A 13,984-nucleotide genomic window follows, 5' to 3' on the forward strand; every position below is an offset into this window, starting at 1 on the left:
TGTGTGCCTGCGCTTGGGTCCAGAAACACCTCAACAATTTTGACTGAGTGTCACCATCCTGCTGCTGGACAGGACAATCACAGTTTACTGTTCAACACAGGAAACAAACACATGTTGAATCTGAATTCTGAATTTCGCATTTGCTGTCAGAGTATTGCAGCGACCCAAACGAAATATGTACCGCTGCATGCAATATGCATACAATTAGGACATTCTACTGCTTCATAAAAATGTGCCTTGACCTTTAAGCCTCTTGGTCATATTCGTCACAATTTGTAGTCCCACATGCAAAGTAAAAAGAGAGGTGATGTAATTCATTTTTCGTCTTCCATTTGTGAATTGCAACTGAGTGGAAGATTAGCGCCACCTAGTCTCTCTGGGGCTCAGTCAATTTGACGCTCATATGGCTGCAGAGGATTGTGGATCAGAACAGCCAGAGAAACACGCTGGCCTGGAGACTGCAGAATACGACCAGATGCGGTGGGACATCTGAGTAGTTTTCATTGACTCTATTTGACAGACTACAAACTGGGAATTACTAAATCTGTTCCTGGCATACTGAATCCGATGGTAGTCTGGGAGTCTTGCAGTCTGGCAGTCTGGTAGTCTGGCAGTCTGGTAGTATGATAGTCTGGTAATACGGTAGTACAGTGGTCTGGTAGTCTGGCAGTATGGCGGTCTGGTAGTATGGCAGTATGGTAGTATTGTAGTCTGGTAGTATGGCAGTATGGCAGTCTGGTAGTATGGCAGTCTGGTAGTCTGGTAGTCTGTCAGTCTGGTTGTATGGCAGTATGGTAGTCTGGTAGTATGGCAGTCTGGTAGTATAGTAGTCTGGCAGTCTGGTAGTATGGCGCTATGGCGGGATGGCAGTCTGGTAGTATGGTAGTCTGATAGTATAGCAGTATGGCAGTCTGGTAGCATGGCAGTATGGCAGTCTGGTAGTATGGCAGTATGGTAGTCTGGTAGTCTGGCAGTCCGGTAGTATGGCAGTCTGGTAGTATGGCAGTCTGGTAGTATGGTAGTCTGGCAGTCTGGTAGTATGGCGCTATGGCGAGATGGCAGTCTGGTAGTATGGTAGTCTGGTAGTCTGGCAGTATGGCGGTCTGGTAGTATGGTAGTATGGCAGTATGGTAGTATTGTAGTATTGTAGTCTGGTAGTATGGCAGTATGGCAGTCTGGTAGTATGGCAGTCTGGTAGTCTGTCAGTCTGGTTGTATGGCAGTATGGTAGTCTGGTAGTATGGCAGTCTGGTAGTATGGCAGTCTGGCAGTATGGTAGTCTGGCAGTCTGGTAGTCTGGTAGTATAGCGCTATGGCGGGATGGCAGTCTGGTAGTATGGTAGTCTGGTAGTATGGTAGTCTGATAGTATAGCAGTATGGCAGTCTGGTAGCATGGCAGTATAGCAGTCTGGTAGTATGGCAGTATGGTAGTCTGGTAGTCTGGCAGTCCGGTAGTATGGCAGTCTGCTAGTCTGTCAGTATGGTAGTCTGGTAGTATGGCAGTCTGGTAGTATGGCAGTCTGGTAGTATGGTAGCCTGATAGTATAGCAGTATGGCAGTCTGGTAGCATGGCAGTATGGCAGTCTGGTAGTATGGCAGTCTGGTAATATGGTAGTCTGGCACTATGGTGGGATGGCGGTCTGGTAGTCTGGTAGTATAGCAGTATAGCAGTATGGCAGTCTGGTAGTATGGCAGTATGGTAGTCTGGCAGTCTGGCAGTCTGGTAGTATGGCGGGATGGCGGTATGGCAGTCTGGTAGTCTGGTAGTCTGATAGTATAGCAGTATGGCAGTATGGCAGTATGGCAGTCTGGTAGTCTGGTAGTACGGTAGTCTGGCAGTCTGATAGTATGGGATTATGGCAGTATGGTAGTATGGCAGTATGGCAGTTTGGTAGTATGGCATTATGGTAGTATGGTAGTCTGGCAGTATGGTAGTATTGTAGTCTGGTAGTTTGGTTAGTCTGGTAGTGTGGTAGTATGGCAGTATGGTAGTATTGTAGTCTGGTAGTTTGGTTAGTCTGGTAATATGAGGATTGAAACGCACAGTGTGACCCTGCAGTGTGGTTACCTGTGAGTTGGTCAGTCAGGGTTTCCCTGTCAAACATGCAGGGGTAGTCCTCGATCTCCTCCTTTAACCAATCCTCTTCAATTTCCTCCTCCTTCTGATCGCCTCTCTTCACCTCCTCCAGGATGACCTGAGGAGCTCCGCCCACTGACAGGTCAACCAGGCTGCCGTCAGAGTGGACCAACCTGCAGAGAGAGAGACCAAATCATGTACTTCATTACACTCACATAAGGTACACAGACATATTAGTACTGTGACAAATGAAATGTTCTGCAACAGCTGCAGCCTCATCAGACGTCTTAATTTGAAAAGTCCCCTCTTTCTGCTACATAACCATGATGGCAACTGTTGAGTGTGGAAAGTGTCCATCATGTCACATCTGGATGGTCCAGGAAGTGTTTTCAAGCAGTAAACGAATCGAACCGTGGTTCTGTTTGATCCAGACTGTTAACATGCCCAAACGGCCATGGAGGCAAATGAGCAGATCAGGAGTCCAGGAGGGGTTTCAGATGAAGCTTCATTTATTTTTACATTCTAACACCACACCAAAGGTTCGCCATCTCCTACCAGTTCCCACCAGTCTCTACCAGACCTATCATCTACAGGTAGGTGTATATATCAATCATTTAAAATGTACAATAAATATTTACATTATTTCCTCAACCCAAAGATATCCATAATAATTTACCACTATTTACAGTCCTATAAGTAAAGGAAATTATCAATACATAATTTATCGAAATAAATGGAGCAACACATATCTTGACTTCCCCCCCTACCCGCTTCCTGTGGTTGGTACTTCCCGGAACTATAAATGGGTGCTCGAGCCCCCGGGGTACTATTTTGCCCGAACATCCTGGGAAGAGGAAACAGGCAGAGTTGTTGCCATATTTAAATTAACATTTATCTTTAGCTTGGCAATATATATACTCTGTTGTTCTGCCACATAACTAATTAGACATTATCACAATCAGTCTGTTCAATCAGTCACTCACTGCACTTGTCTATTTGTTTGTTCCCAGGGAGAACAAAAGGAACAACCCTGTGTCCCAGCTGTGCACAAGGCTCCCAGCATCCACAGTCCAATAATAAATATATCCAATAAAATGGTGTGGGTTCTCCTTGGCACCTTCATCACACCACATCTCAAATACTGTCTGCAGCATAGGTAACGGCGTTGCGTCGTTACACAGACCAAGACCATCTCTTCTGGTCGGACCATATTCTGTTCCTTGGATCTTGACTGTGGTCCCAGGCTCCTTGTTTGGTCCAAAACCAAAGCAGGAGTGATATCAAAACAAGCAGGCAGCTCCACAATGGGGTGTGTCGACAGTCACATTGGAAGAGCAGCAGCACCTGTGGATGTGCTGGATGTGACACCTGTGTGTTACCTGGTGATGGTGCTGTTGTGCGTGTCCACCACAGTCTTCAGGTCGGTCAGCTGCAGGAATGGCTCGTGAAAGTAATGGAGGTGAACAATGCACACCTGCAGCACAAACAGCACGCTGAATTACCACAGCAATAACGAAAAAAACTGGAAACATTCTGAAACAGAACCGTACCAGCAGGAACGCAGCCGGGATGAAGATCCTGGTGAAGAGGACCGGAACGGAGAATTTCTCCAGACCCACATCCTCCAACCTATAGCCACAAACACAGCAGAGACAATGGACATACGACAGACACATGTAACAGCTGCGTGTACAGGTGTGTATAGGTGTGTTACAAGTGGGCAGAGGTTTGAACAGTTGTGTGAACAGGTGTGTGTGCAAGTGTCTGTGCAAGTGTGTATACGGGTGTGTAAAAGTGTGTGTACAAGTGTGTGCACCTGTGTGTGCTCAGTCCAGTGTAATAGATCCAGGTGTGGGGTGATGAGGGGAACTGGAAGGTGTAAACCAGGATCAGAACCAACATCGAGTAAACCACCACTGCTACCCAGAAACCCCTGAGCAAGGCACGCCAACGCTCATAGTTCAACTACAGAAACAAACAAAGGTAGACAGACAGACAGGTGGAAAGTCGGATTCATGAATATTCTTCAAAATAATCTGACACCTCATTTTTCAAAACATCCAATGAGTGATCCAAACTAATATTAACAGTAGTAGTAGTACTTGCAGTAGTACCAGGTAAAGTAGTAGTACTTGGTACAGTAGTAGTAGTACTTGCAGTAGCACCCTGTATAGTAGCAGTAGTAGTAGTAGTACCACCTTGTATAGTAGTAGTAGTAGTACTTGCAGTAGTACCTGCTATAGTAGTAGCAGTAGTACTTGCAGTAGTACCTGGTATAGTGGTAGTAGTAGTAGTACTTGCAGTAGTACCTGTTATAGTAGTAGTAGTTGCAGTAGTATCTGGTATAGTAGTACTTGCAGTAGTACCTGGTATAGTAGTAGTACTTGCAGTAGCACCCTGTATAGTAGTAGTAGTAGTACTTGTAGTAGTACCTGGTATAGTAGTAGTAGTAGTACTTGCAGTAGTACCTGGTATAGTAGTATTAGTAGTAGTACTTGCAGTAGTACCTGTTATAGTAGTAGTACTTGCAGTAGTACCTGGTATAGTAGTAGTAGTAGTACTTGCAGTAGTACCTGTTACAGTAGTAGTACTAGTAGTAGTAGTTGCAGTAGTATCTGGTATAGTAGTAGTAGTACTTGCAGTAGTACCTGTTACAGTAGTAGTAGTAGTAGTAGTAGTAGTTGCAGTAGTACCTGGTATAGTAGTAGTAGTACTTGCAGTAGCACCTGGTACAGTAGTAGTACTTGCAGTAGTACCTGGTATAGTATAGTAGTACTTGCAGTAGTACCTGGTACAGGGCCACGCAGCACAGGAACATCACCATGTAGATGACTTTGTAGAGGACGATTTTCCCCTCAAAGCTGACGAAGAAGAACATCGTCCCGCAAACGTAGATCCAGTATTTAACAAACATCCTTGAAACCACAGCAACCAGAGCCTCTATCTGAACTCCTCCACCTGCTCCAAGGAGCAACACCTCCTCATACAGCACCTCCTCCTTCCTCTGCAGGTCTTCATCCTCTGGAGGACATGAGAGAACAGAACAGGTGTTCAGACAGACAGGTGTTCATTCAGACAGGTGTTCAGACAGACAGACAGGTGTTCAAACAGACAGGTATTCATTCAGACAGGTGTTCAGACAGACAGGAGTCTTACCTTCCATGTGGACAGTGACAGTAGTCAGCTGTGTGTCTGTCTGTCTGTCCCTCTTCTCAGTCAGCGACTGTCGCAGCAGCAACCAGAAGGTCAGCAGACACAACAGCTGCAATGACAATCAATCAATCAATAACATCAACCAATCAACAACATCAATCAATCAATCAATAACATCAACCAATCACCCAATAAAATTCATTCAATCAATCAATCAACCAATCAATAACATCAATCAATCAATCAGTCAAACAATAACATCGATCAAGCAGTCAATCAACCAATCAATAACAAATCAATCAATAACATCAACCAATAAATAAATAACTTCAATAAATCAATCAACCAATCAATAGCATCAATCAGTCAAACAATGACATCAATCAATCAAACAAACAATAACATCAATCAATCAATCAATAGCATCAATCAATCAGGGTCGTCCTTCCACATGAACAGGAGTTGTAGAAGTACTTGTAGAAGCAGTAGTAGTACAATTAGCAGCAATAGTAGTAGGACTAGTAGTAGTATTAGTAGTAGTAGTACCTTGGAGACCAGCTCCCTGCAGGGGTCGTCCTTCCTCGGGAACAGCCCGGGGACTTCCTGTATGGAGGGGAAGCTGTAGATGTACTGCAGGACAACCAGCAGGTTGCCGTAGGCGACCAGCCAAGGCGATGACATCATCGTGTAGCGACGGCGCTCTCGCATCATCCAGAGGACGCAGGACCACAGCAGCAAGACACAGGTGAGCCAGGACACGTATGTGATGGACCAGGCCATCATGGAGATCAGAGCACAGATGTAGCTCTGTTTGAGGAGGAAGCTGAAGGCCATGGACGCAGCGCCCACCCCCACCTCCTCAACCCTCCTTACCCCCTCCTCCTTCTCCTTCTTCTTCTCCTCCTCCTCCCATCCGTCTCTGTCAAAGACGCACGTCTCCAGCGTGTCTGCAGCAGCAAACAGGAAGAGTGACAGAGTGACAGGAAGTCGCTTCTCACCTACAGTGAAACCTGACACCTTACAGAGCTGCTGCAGCAACACCTGGTTCATGAAATGCATGCTGGGATACTAATGTCAGCTGCTGATAAAACAGACAGAGTGAGACTTCCTCAGCTCCTCTCTGATTCAAACCACACACTCACCTGATTGGCTGAGAGAGTACTGAGGCGTGGAGTATATATCCAATCCCAGGGCAGTGCTCTGGGTGGGCGGGGCATACGAGTCAGAGGGGCTGTCATTGGATGACGACACCATTGCCTGCCAGACAGAGAGGTGGGTTTACTGAACAGCAGGTACAGAAACGAGCAGACCTCACTGAAATGAATTGTGTAAAATATACACTGCTCAAAAAAAAAATAAAGGGAACACTTAAACAACACATCCTAGATCTCAATGAATGAAATATTCCAGTTCAAATCTTTATTCATTACATAGTGGAATGTGTTGAGAACAAAATAACATAAGAATGATCAATGGAAATCAAAATCATTATCCATGGAGGTCTGGATTCAGAATCATACTGAAAATAAAAGTGGAAAAATCAGATCACAGGCTGATCCAACTTCTGTGGAGATTCCTGAAGACAAGTCCAAATGAGTCTCAGTAGTGTGTGTGTCCTCCACGTGCCTGTATCACTCCCTACAACGCCTGGGCATGCTCCTGATGAGACCACGGATGTTCTCCTGAGGGATCTCCTCCCAGACCTGGATCAAAGCATCGGTCCACTCCCGGACAGTCTGCGGTGGACATGGCGTCGGCGGACGGAACGAGACGCGATGTCCCGGATGTGCTGGATTGGATTCAGGTCTGGGGGACGGGCGGGCCGGTCCAGAGCATCGATGCCTTCATCGTGCAGGAACTGCTGACACACTCCAGCCACATGAGGCCGAGCATTGTCCTGCATCAGAAGAACCCAGGACCCGCTGCACCAGCAGATGGTCTTCAACGGGTCTGAGGATCTCATCCCGGGACCTAATGGCAGTCAGGGTACCTCTGGCTAGCACACGGAGGGCTGCGTGGCCCTCCGAAGAAACGCCTCCCCAGACCGTCGCTGACCCGCCGCCGAACCGGTCCCGCTGGAGGATGTTGCAGGCAGCAGAACGTTCTCCACGGCGTCTCCAGACTCCGTCACGTCTGTCACATGGGCTCAGTGGGAACCTGCTCTCATCCGTGAAGACCGCAGGACGCCGACGGAGAAGCTGCCGATCTCGGTGTTCTCCGGTAAAGTCCGATCGCCCCGCACGGTGTTGGGCTGTGAGCACAGACCCCACTTGTGGATGTCGGGCCCTCGTACCGCCCTCATGGAGTCTGTTTCTGACAGTTTGAGCAGAAACATGCACATTAGTGGCCTGCTGGAGGTCATTTTGTAGGGCTCTGGCAGCGCTCCTCCTGTTCCTCCTTGCACAAAGGAGCAGATAGCGGTCCCGCTGCCGGGTTGTTGTCCTCCTACGGCCGACTCCACGTCTCCTGGTGGACCGGCCTGTCTCCTGGTATGTCCTCCGTCCTCTTGACACTGTGCTGACAGACACAGCAAACCTTCTTGCCACAGTGTACATTGATGTGCCATCCTGGATGAGCTGCACTACCTGAACAACATCTGTGGGTTGGAGACACCTCATGCTCCCTCTAGTGGTGAGGACACTGGCAAAATGCAAAAGGGACCAACAATCATCCAGAAAGGATGAGGACAGAGAAAGGGTCTGTGGTCACCACCTGCAGAACCGTTCCTTTATAGGGTTGTCTTGATAATTGCCTCATTTCCACCTGTTGTCTGTTCCATTTGTACAACAGCAGGTGAAACTGATCCACAATCAGTGTTGATCCAAACTGGACAGGTTGATTTCACAGAAGTGGGATTGATTGGAGTTACATTGAGTTGTATAAGTGGTCCCTTTATTTTTTTTGAGCAGTGTATAATGAATTGAGAATGCAGAAGAATATTAATCTGATTTATTGATTATGTCGAAAGAAATATCAGTTTTAATTAAAGAAAATAATCTGATGACAACATCAGACGTGTTTGCAAGACGTCTGCGTGTTCGTACATCTCTGCACTCATGAGCTCTCCTCCACAGCTCTCTCCGCCTCTCCGCTGTGATGTCACCGCTAACCTCATCACTTAGGTTGCAGGTGGTAGTGATGACATCACAGCTCCCGGTGATTTCTGACTCCACGCTTGCGACATCCCGCCCCCCGCCGCTGTCGATCAGCTGTAGAGACACGCATCATGTAATATGACCTGAGGAACATGGCTCATCACAGCAGGTGCGTCATGACATCACTCACCTGGTTCCTCCAGAGACCGCCCACCGTGTGGTAGAGCAGCAGCAGCATCAGAGGACTGCTGCACTGGAACCAGCTAAGGTCAGAGTTCACCTGCAGCCTCCAGGGAGCAGCACAGTCAGCTGAGACCAACGACACAAGGCCGAGCACACTGCCAGAAGTCAGTCAATCAATAATCAATAATCAAATCACGAGACAGCAAAGTCTCTGTTATATGATGGAGGTGTTATACGATGTAAGTGTTATACGATGGAGGTGTTATATGATGGAGGTGCGTTATATGATGGAGGTGCATTATACGATGGAGGTGCGTTATACGATGGAGGTGTGTTATATGATGGAAGTGTGTTATACGATGGAGGTGTTATATGATGGAGGTATGTTATACGATGGAAGTGATATATGATGAAGGTGTTATATGATGGAGGTGTTATATGATGGAGGTGTGTTATACGATGGAGGTGTGTTATATGATGGAGGTGTGTTATATGATGGAGGTGTTATACGACGGAGGTGTTATACGATGGAGGTGTTATATGATGGAGGTGTGTTATATGATGGAGGTGCGTTATACGATGGAGGTGCGTTATGATGGAGGTGTTATATGATGGAAGTGTGTTATATGATGGAGGTGTTATACGATGGAGGTATGTTATACGATGGAGGTGTTATACGATGGAGGTGTTATACGATGTAAGTGTTATACGATGGAGGTGCGTTATATGATGGAGGTGCGTTATACGATGGAGGTGTTATATGATGGAAGTGTGTTATATGATGGAGGTGTTATATGATGGAGGTATGTTATACGATGGAGGTGATATATGATGAAGGTGTTATATGATAGAGGTGTTATATGATGGAGGTGTGTTATACGATGGAGGTGTTATATTATGGAGGTGTTATATGACGGAGGTGTGTTATACGATGGAGGTGTTATACGATGGAGGTGTGTTATACGATGGAGGTGTTATACGATGGAGGTGTGTTATATGATGGAGGTGTTATACGATGGAGGTGTTATATGATGGAGGTGTGTGTTACCTGGCAGAGGTACGGTTGGGAGGCCACGCCTCCTGCAAAGAGGGTAGCTGGTAGCAGTAGAAGACCATGAAGTGGCAGGAGGAGTAGAGCAGTGACATCACAGAAACACACCTGAAGAGGAGGGGAGGGACCTGACCTGACCACGCCCACCACGTACACAACACCTGGAAACAGAGCAGGTAGAGGAGGGAGGAGAGGGAGGGGAACATGATACCTGGGGGGAGGTGGGAGGGAGGGGGGAATAGAGTACTGGTTACCAGTGAGTGTTGTACTGGTTACCTGTTAGTGTTGTACTGGTTACTAGTGAGTGTTGTACTGGTTACCTGTTAGTGTTGTACTGGTTACCTGTGAGTGTTGTACTGGTTACTACTGAGTGTTGTACTGGTTACCTGTTAGTGTTGTACTGGTTACTACTGAGTGTTGTACTGGTTACCTATTAGTGTTGTACTGGTTACTAGTGAGTGTTGTACTGGTTACCTGTTAGTGTTGTACTGGTTACTACTGAGTGTTGTACTAGTTACCTGTGAGTGTTGTACTGGTTACCTGTGAGTGTTGTACTGGTTACTACTGAGTGTTGTACTGGTTACCTGTTAGTGTTGTACTGGTTACTACTGAGTGTTGTACTAGTTACCAGTGAGTGTTGTACTGGTTACCTGTGAGTGTTGTACTGGTTACCTGTTAGTGTTGTACTGGTTACTACTGAGTGTTGTACTGGTTACCTGTTGGTGTTGTACTGGTTACTACTGAGTGTTGTGCTGGTTACCTATTAGTGTTGTACTGGTTACCTGTGAGTGTTGTACTGGTTACTAATGAGTGTTGTACTGGTTACCTGTGAGTCCCAGTACAGCCGTCAGCAGGACTTTGGCTCCAGTTGTCGTCATGTTTCCCACCATCTTCCTGGCTTTACAAACCAGTAACTCCAGTTCCACCAGAACTCTGTTCCTGCTACCCCTCTCCCCCTCCTCTTCCTCCTCCTCTTCCTCCTCTTCCTCTCCAAGCACAGAGGCCTCTTCGAACATCATCTCCTCCTCCTCCTGCTGAGGCTGGAAGACAGTTCAGTTTTACTGAACTCTACTCAGACTCTAATCCAGCAGTTTATTATTATTCTTCATTAATATTATTATATGGAAAGGAAAAGGAAGAGGAAGAAGAGGAGGAGGAGGAGGAAGAAGAGGAGAAGGAAAATGAGGAAGAGGAAGATGAGGAGGAGGAAGATGAAGAGGAGGAGGAGGACAAAGATGAGGAGGAGGAGGAGGCAGCCTGGTCACTTCTGGTCTGGTTTCATGTTAACAAACCAACTCCGACAAGACCAATAACAACTGATTCAACCTGAGACCTAATCAATACACCCTGTGTGTGTGTGTGTGTGTGTGTGTGTGTGTGTGTGTGTGTGTGTGTGTGTGTGTCCTGCAGTAACGAGGTTACAGTTAATAAATAGCTTACAGAGTTACTCACTAATAGACATGAAACCTCATTAAGAAACAAGAGGAGACGACATAATGAGGTTACACCAGCTTCATTAGTGTGGGCGTGTACGTGTGCGTGTGTCTTACCTGTGTGTGCGGGGCTGCATTCACTCTCACGATCAGCCTCCACGTCAGCAGGCCGACAACCAGCACACCAACATCTGGAAACACCTGTCTCACTGCAGAGCCCGCATCACTTCCTGTGAGACTGACAGACAAACAGACAGTGTGGTGAAGAACATGGAACATGTTCCAGTGAGTAACCAGCAAGTAACTAGCGAGCAAGTAGCAAGTAACTATTCATTAACCAGTGAACATGTTCCAGCGAGTAACCAGCAAGTAACTAGCGAGCAAGTAGCGAGTAACTATTCATTAACCATTGAGTAACCAGTGAATAACCAACGAGTAATCAGGGAATAACCAGCGAGTAACCAGCGAGTAACCAGTGAGTAACCAGCGAGTAACCAGTGAGTAACAAGCGAGTAACCAGTGAGTAACCAGCGAGTAGCCAGGGAATAACCAGCGAGTGACCAGTGAGTAACCAGCGAGTAACCAGTGAGTTACCAGTGAATAACCAGTGAGTAGCCAGTGAATAACCAGTGACTAAATAGTGGGTAACCAGTGAGTAACCAGCGAGTAACCAGTGAGTAACAAGCGAGTAACCAGCGAGTTACCAGTGAATAACCAGTGAGTAAACAGTGAATAACCAGTAAATAACCAGTGAGTAACCAGTAAATAACCAGTGAGTAACCAGTGAATAACCAGTGAGTTACCAGTGAGTTACCAGTGAATAACCAGTGAGTTACCAGTGAATAACCAGTGAGTAACCAGTGAGTTACCAGTGAATAACCAGTGAGTAACCAGTGAATAACCAGTGAGTAACCAGCGAGTTATCAGTGAATAACCAGTGAGTAACCAGTGCATTACCAGTGAATAACCAGTGAGTAACCAGTGAATAACCACTCAGAACCTTCAAACAGCTTCTGGACTGAGCTGCCTGAGATCAGGTCAGCAGAGTCGCTGACGTCTTTTTAAATCTCTTCTTAAAACTTCTCTCCGATTATTGACCAACTTTTTTGTCTTTTCATACAGTAACTGTTTTATTTAACGTTTATCTTGATAGGATCACTGATCTGCTGCATTTTACAACTTGTTCTCATGTGAAGCACTTTGAATGTATGATGATTATGAGTTTTATTATGATGATTACTATTGTGTGTTTTTAGAGATCTGTTGTTGTTTGTGTGTAAGATTGTAACTGTATTTGAGACAAAAATAAATAAAGCACACTAATAACAGCATTAGTGCCACATATTTCCAACACTCTCATCTGTTTGCTTTGTCTCCAAAAACCTGAAGCAGGAAACCAAAAAGAAATCTAAAGAAATAAAATACTGATTACATGAACAAAACTAAATAAATAAGCAATAGAAAGTTGGAAAAAAGTTGTATCCAGATCCAGATCCAGTCAGAAGTCCACATGGTTCATTGAAGCCTCTGTCTATCTGTGTTTGTTTGTGTGTGTGTGTGTGTGTGTGTGTGTGTGTGTGTGTGTGTGTGTGTGTGTGTGTGTGCGCGTGCGTGCGTGCGTGTTTATTGGTGTGTAGGTGTTTGCAGAGCCTCACAGTCCAGACAGAGAGACAACTGTCTGAACCTACTACAGCTGACACACACGCACACACACACACACACACACACACACACACACACACACACACACACACACACAAACACACAGAAACACACACACACACAGAAACTCAGAAGATCAGATGTTGGTGAGGCCGTCGTGGTTCGTCGTCATCCTGCTCCAAAGGGACAAACCACGACATCTTAATTTGGTAGTTTGTCTGTACTTCCTGTTAATTAAAACAACATTGGAGACATCTGAAGAAGTCTCACGGCCGGCACGCCATCTTTTACCAGTCAGTGATGTAATTTTCCAGCAGAACTAAGTGGTCAGAAGGCGGAGCTTTTATACACTTTGATCTGTTATCTCGTACGCTCAATGCAACATGACGCTTCAGCAACATTCACAGCAACGTTAACAGCAATGTTCACAGCAACATCTCAGATTCACTTTCCAGAGTTCAAACACAGAAAGTCTACAGGAGCCGAGTCAGCAGCACACACAGTAAACGACAAGTCTGCGGTCTTTTTCTTTTTGATGTGTCAATAAAGTTTAAATGGGAACAGACATGACCGCCTGTGTGTGTGGAGGGTGTGGGGGTGTATCTCATTAGGGTTTCCATGTCATTCTTACCTCAGCAGACCGAGCTGACCCAGAGCTTTCTGCCACGACGTACCTGTAATCAGACGGACAGGAAGACAGACAGGTGAACAGACAGACAGGTTAACAGACAGGTTAACAGACAGACAGGTGAACGGCTGTATCTTACAGTTGGACTCGGGCTGCAACATTGCCATGGTCACCTGGAAGAAGCACTGCAGTAACAGAAACAGGAAGCTGGAGACGCACACTGCCGTCACACAGCGCCCCGTGTTACCTAGGAGACGAACACAAATCCAACTTTAATGTGAAAAACTTGCAAAGGCAGGAAGTGATGTCAGCATGGAGCGGGTAAACAGAGCTGTGATGTGTGATGTCATCAGTTTAGGTGAATGAAAAGAGCTGTGACAACTATGTTCTTGTTTTGGTAGGTTTGTCCTTATTTCCTCCTGGTCGATTCCTTCCTCAAGGACGTTTCATTCCTCCTGGTTGATTCCTTATTCCTGGTCAATTCCTTCCTCCTGGTCGTTTCCTTCCTCAAGGTCGATTCCTTCCTCAAGGTCATTTCCTTCCTCCTGGTCGATTCCTTCCTCAAGGTCATTTCATTCCTCAAGGTTGTTTCCTTTCTCCTGATCGTTTCCTTCCTCAAGTTCATTTCCTTTCTCGTCGTTTTCTTCTTTCCTTGTTGCCATGACAACAGATAATGCTTCACTCACATCTTCCACCTGAATCA

General features: G+C 46.1%; 1 protein-coding gene across 1 annotated transcript in view; it reads right to left on the reverse strand.

Annotated features, from left to right (window-relative positions):
• LOC138215418 (piezo-type mechanosensitive ion channel component 2-like) overlaps window positions 1-13,984 on the reverse strand; it is a 33,459-nt gene that overhangs the window by 16,667 nt on the left and 2,808 nt on the right. The window contains exons 3-17 of the mRNA XM_069177543.1: window positions 13,421-13,528; window positions 13,285-13,327; window positions 11,109-11,229; window positions 10,385-10,598; window positions 9,556-9,769; window positions 8,515-8,662; window positions 8,274-8,438; window positions 6,372-6,486; window positions 5,776-6,176; window positions 5,233-5,338; window positions 4,865-5,097; window positions 3,893-4,041; window positions 3,627-3,705; window positions 3,456-3,550; window positions 2,068-2,249 (exon numbers count right to left, since the gene is read on the reverse strand). Coding sequence (XP_069033644.1) covers window positions 2,068-2,249; window positions 3,456-3,550; window positions 3,627-3,705; window positions 3,893-4,041; window positions 4,865-5,097; window positions 5,233-5,338; window positions 5,776-6,176; window positions 6,372-6,486; window positions 8,274-8,438; window positions 8,515-8,662; window positions 9,556-9,769; window positions 10,385-10,598; window positions 11,109-11,229; window positions 13,285-13,327; window positions 13,421-13,528 — 2,373 coding nt within the window. The remainder of the gene's footprint in view (window positions 1-2,067; window positions 2,250-3,455; window positions 3,551-3,626; window positions 3,706-3,892; window positions 4,042-4,864; window positions 5,098-5,232; window positions 5,339-5,775; window positions 6,177-6,371; window positions 6,487-8,273; window positions 8,439-8,514; window positions 8,663-9,555; window positions 9,770-10,384; window positions 10,599-11,108; window positions 11,230-13,284; window positions 13,328-13,420; window positions 13,529-13,984) is intronic.

Source organism: Embiotoca jacksoni, unplaced genomic scaffold (assembly GCF_022577435.1).
Source record: "Embiotoca jacksoni isolate LCO1_2020_lvr unplaced genomic scaffold, fEmbJac1.0.p SCAF_75, whole genome shotgun sequence".
NCBI lineage: Eukaryota > Metazoa > Chordata > Actinopteri > Embiotocidae > Embiotoca > Embiotoca jacksoni.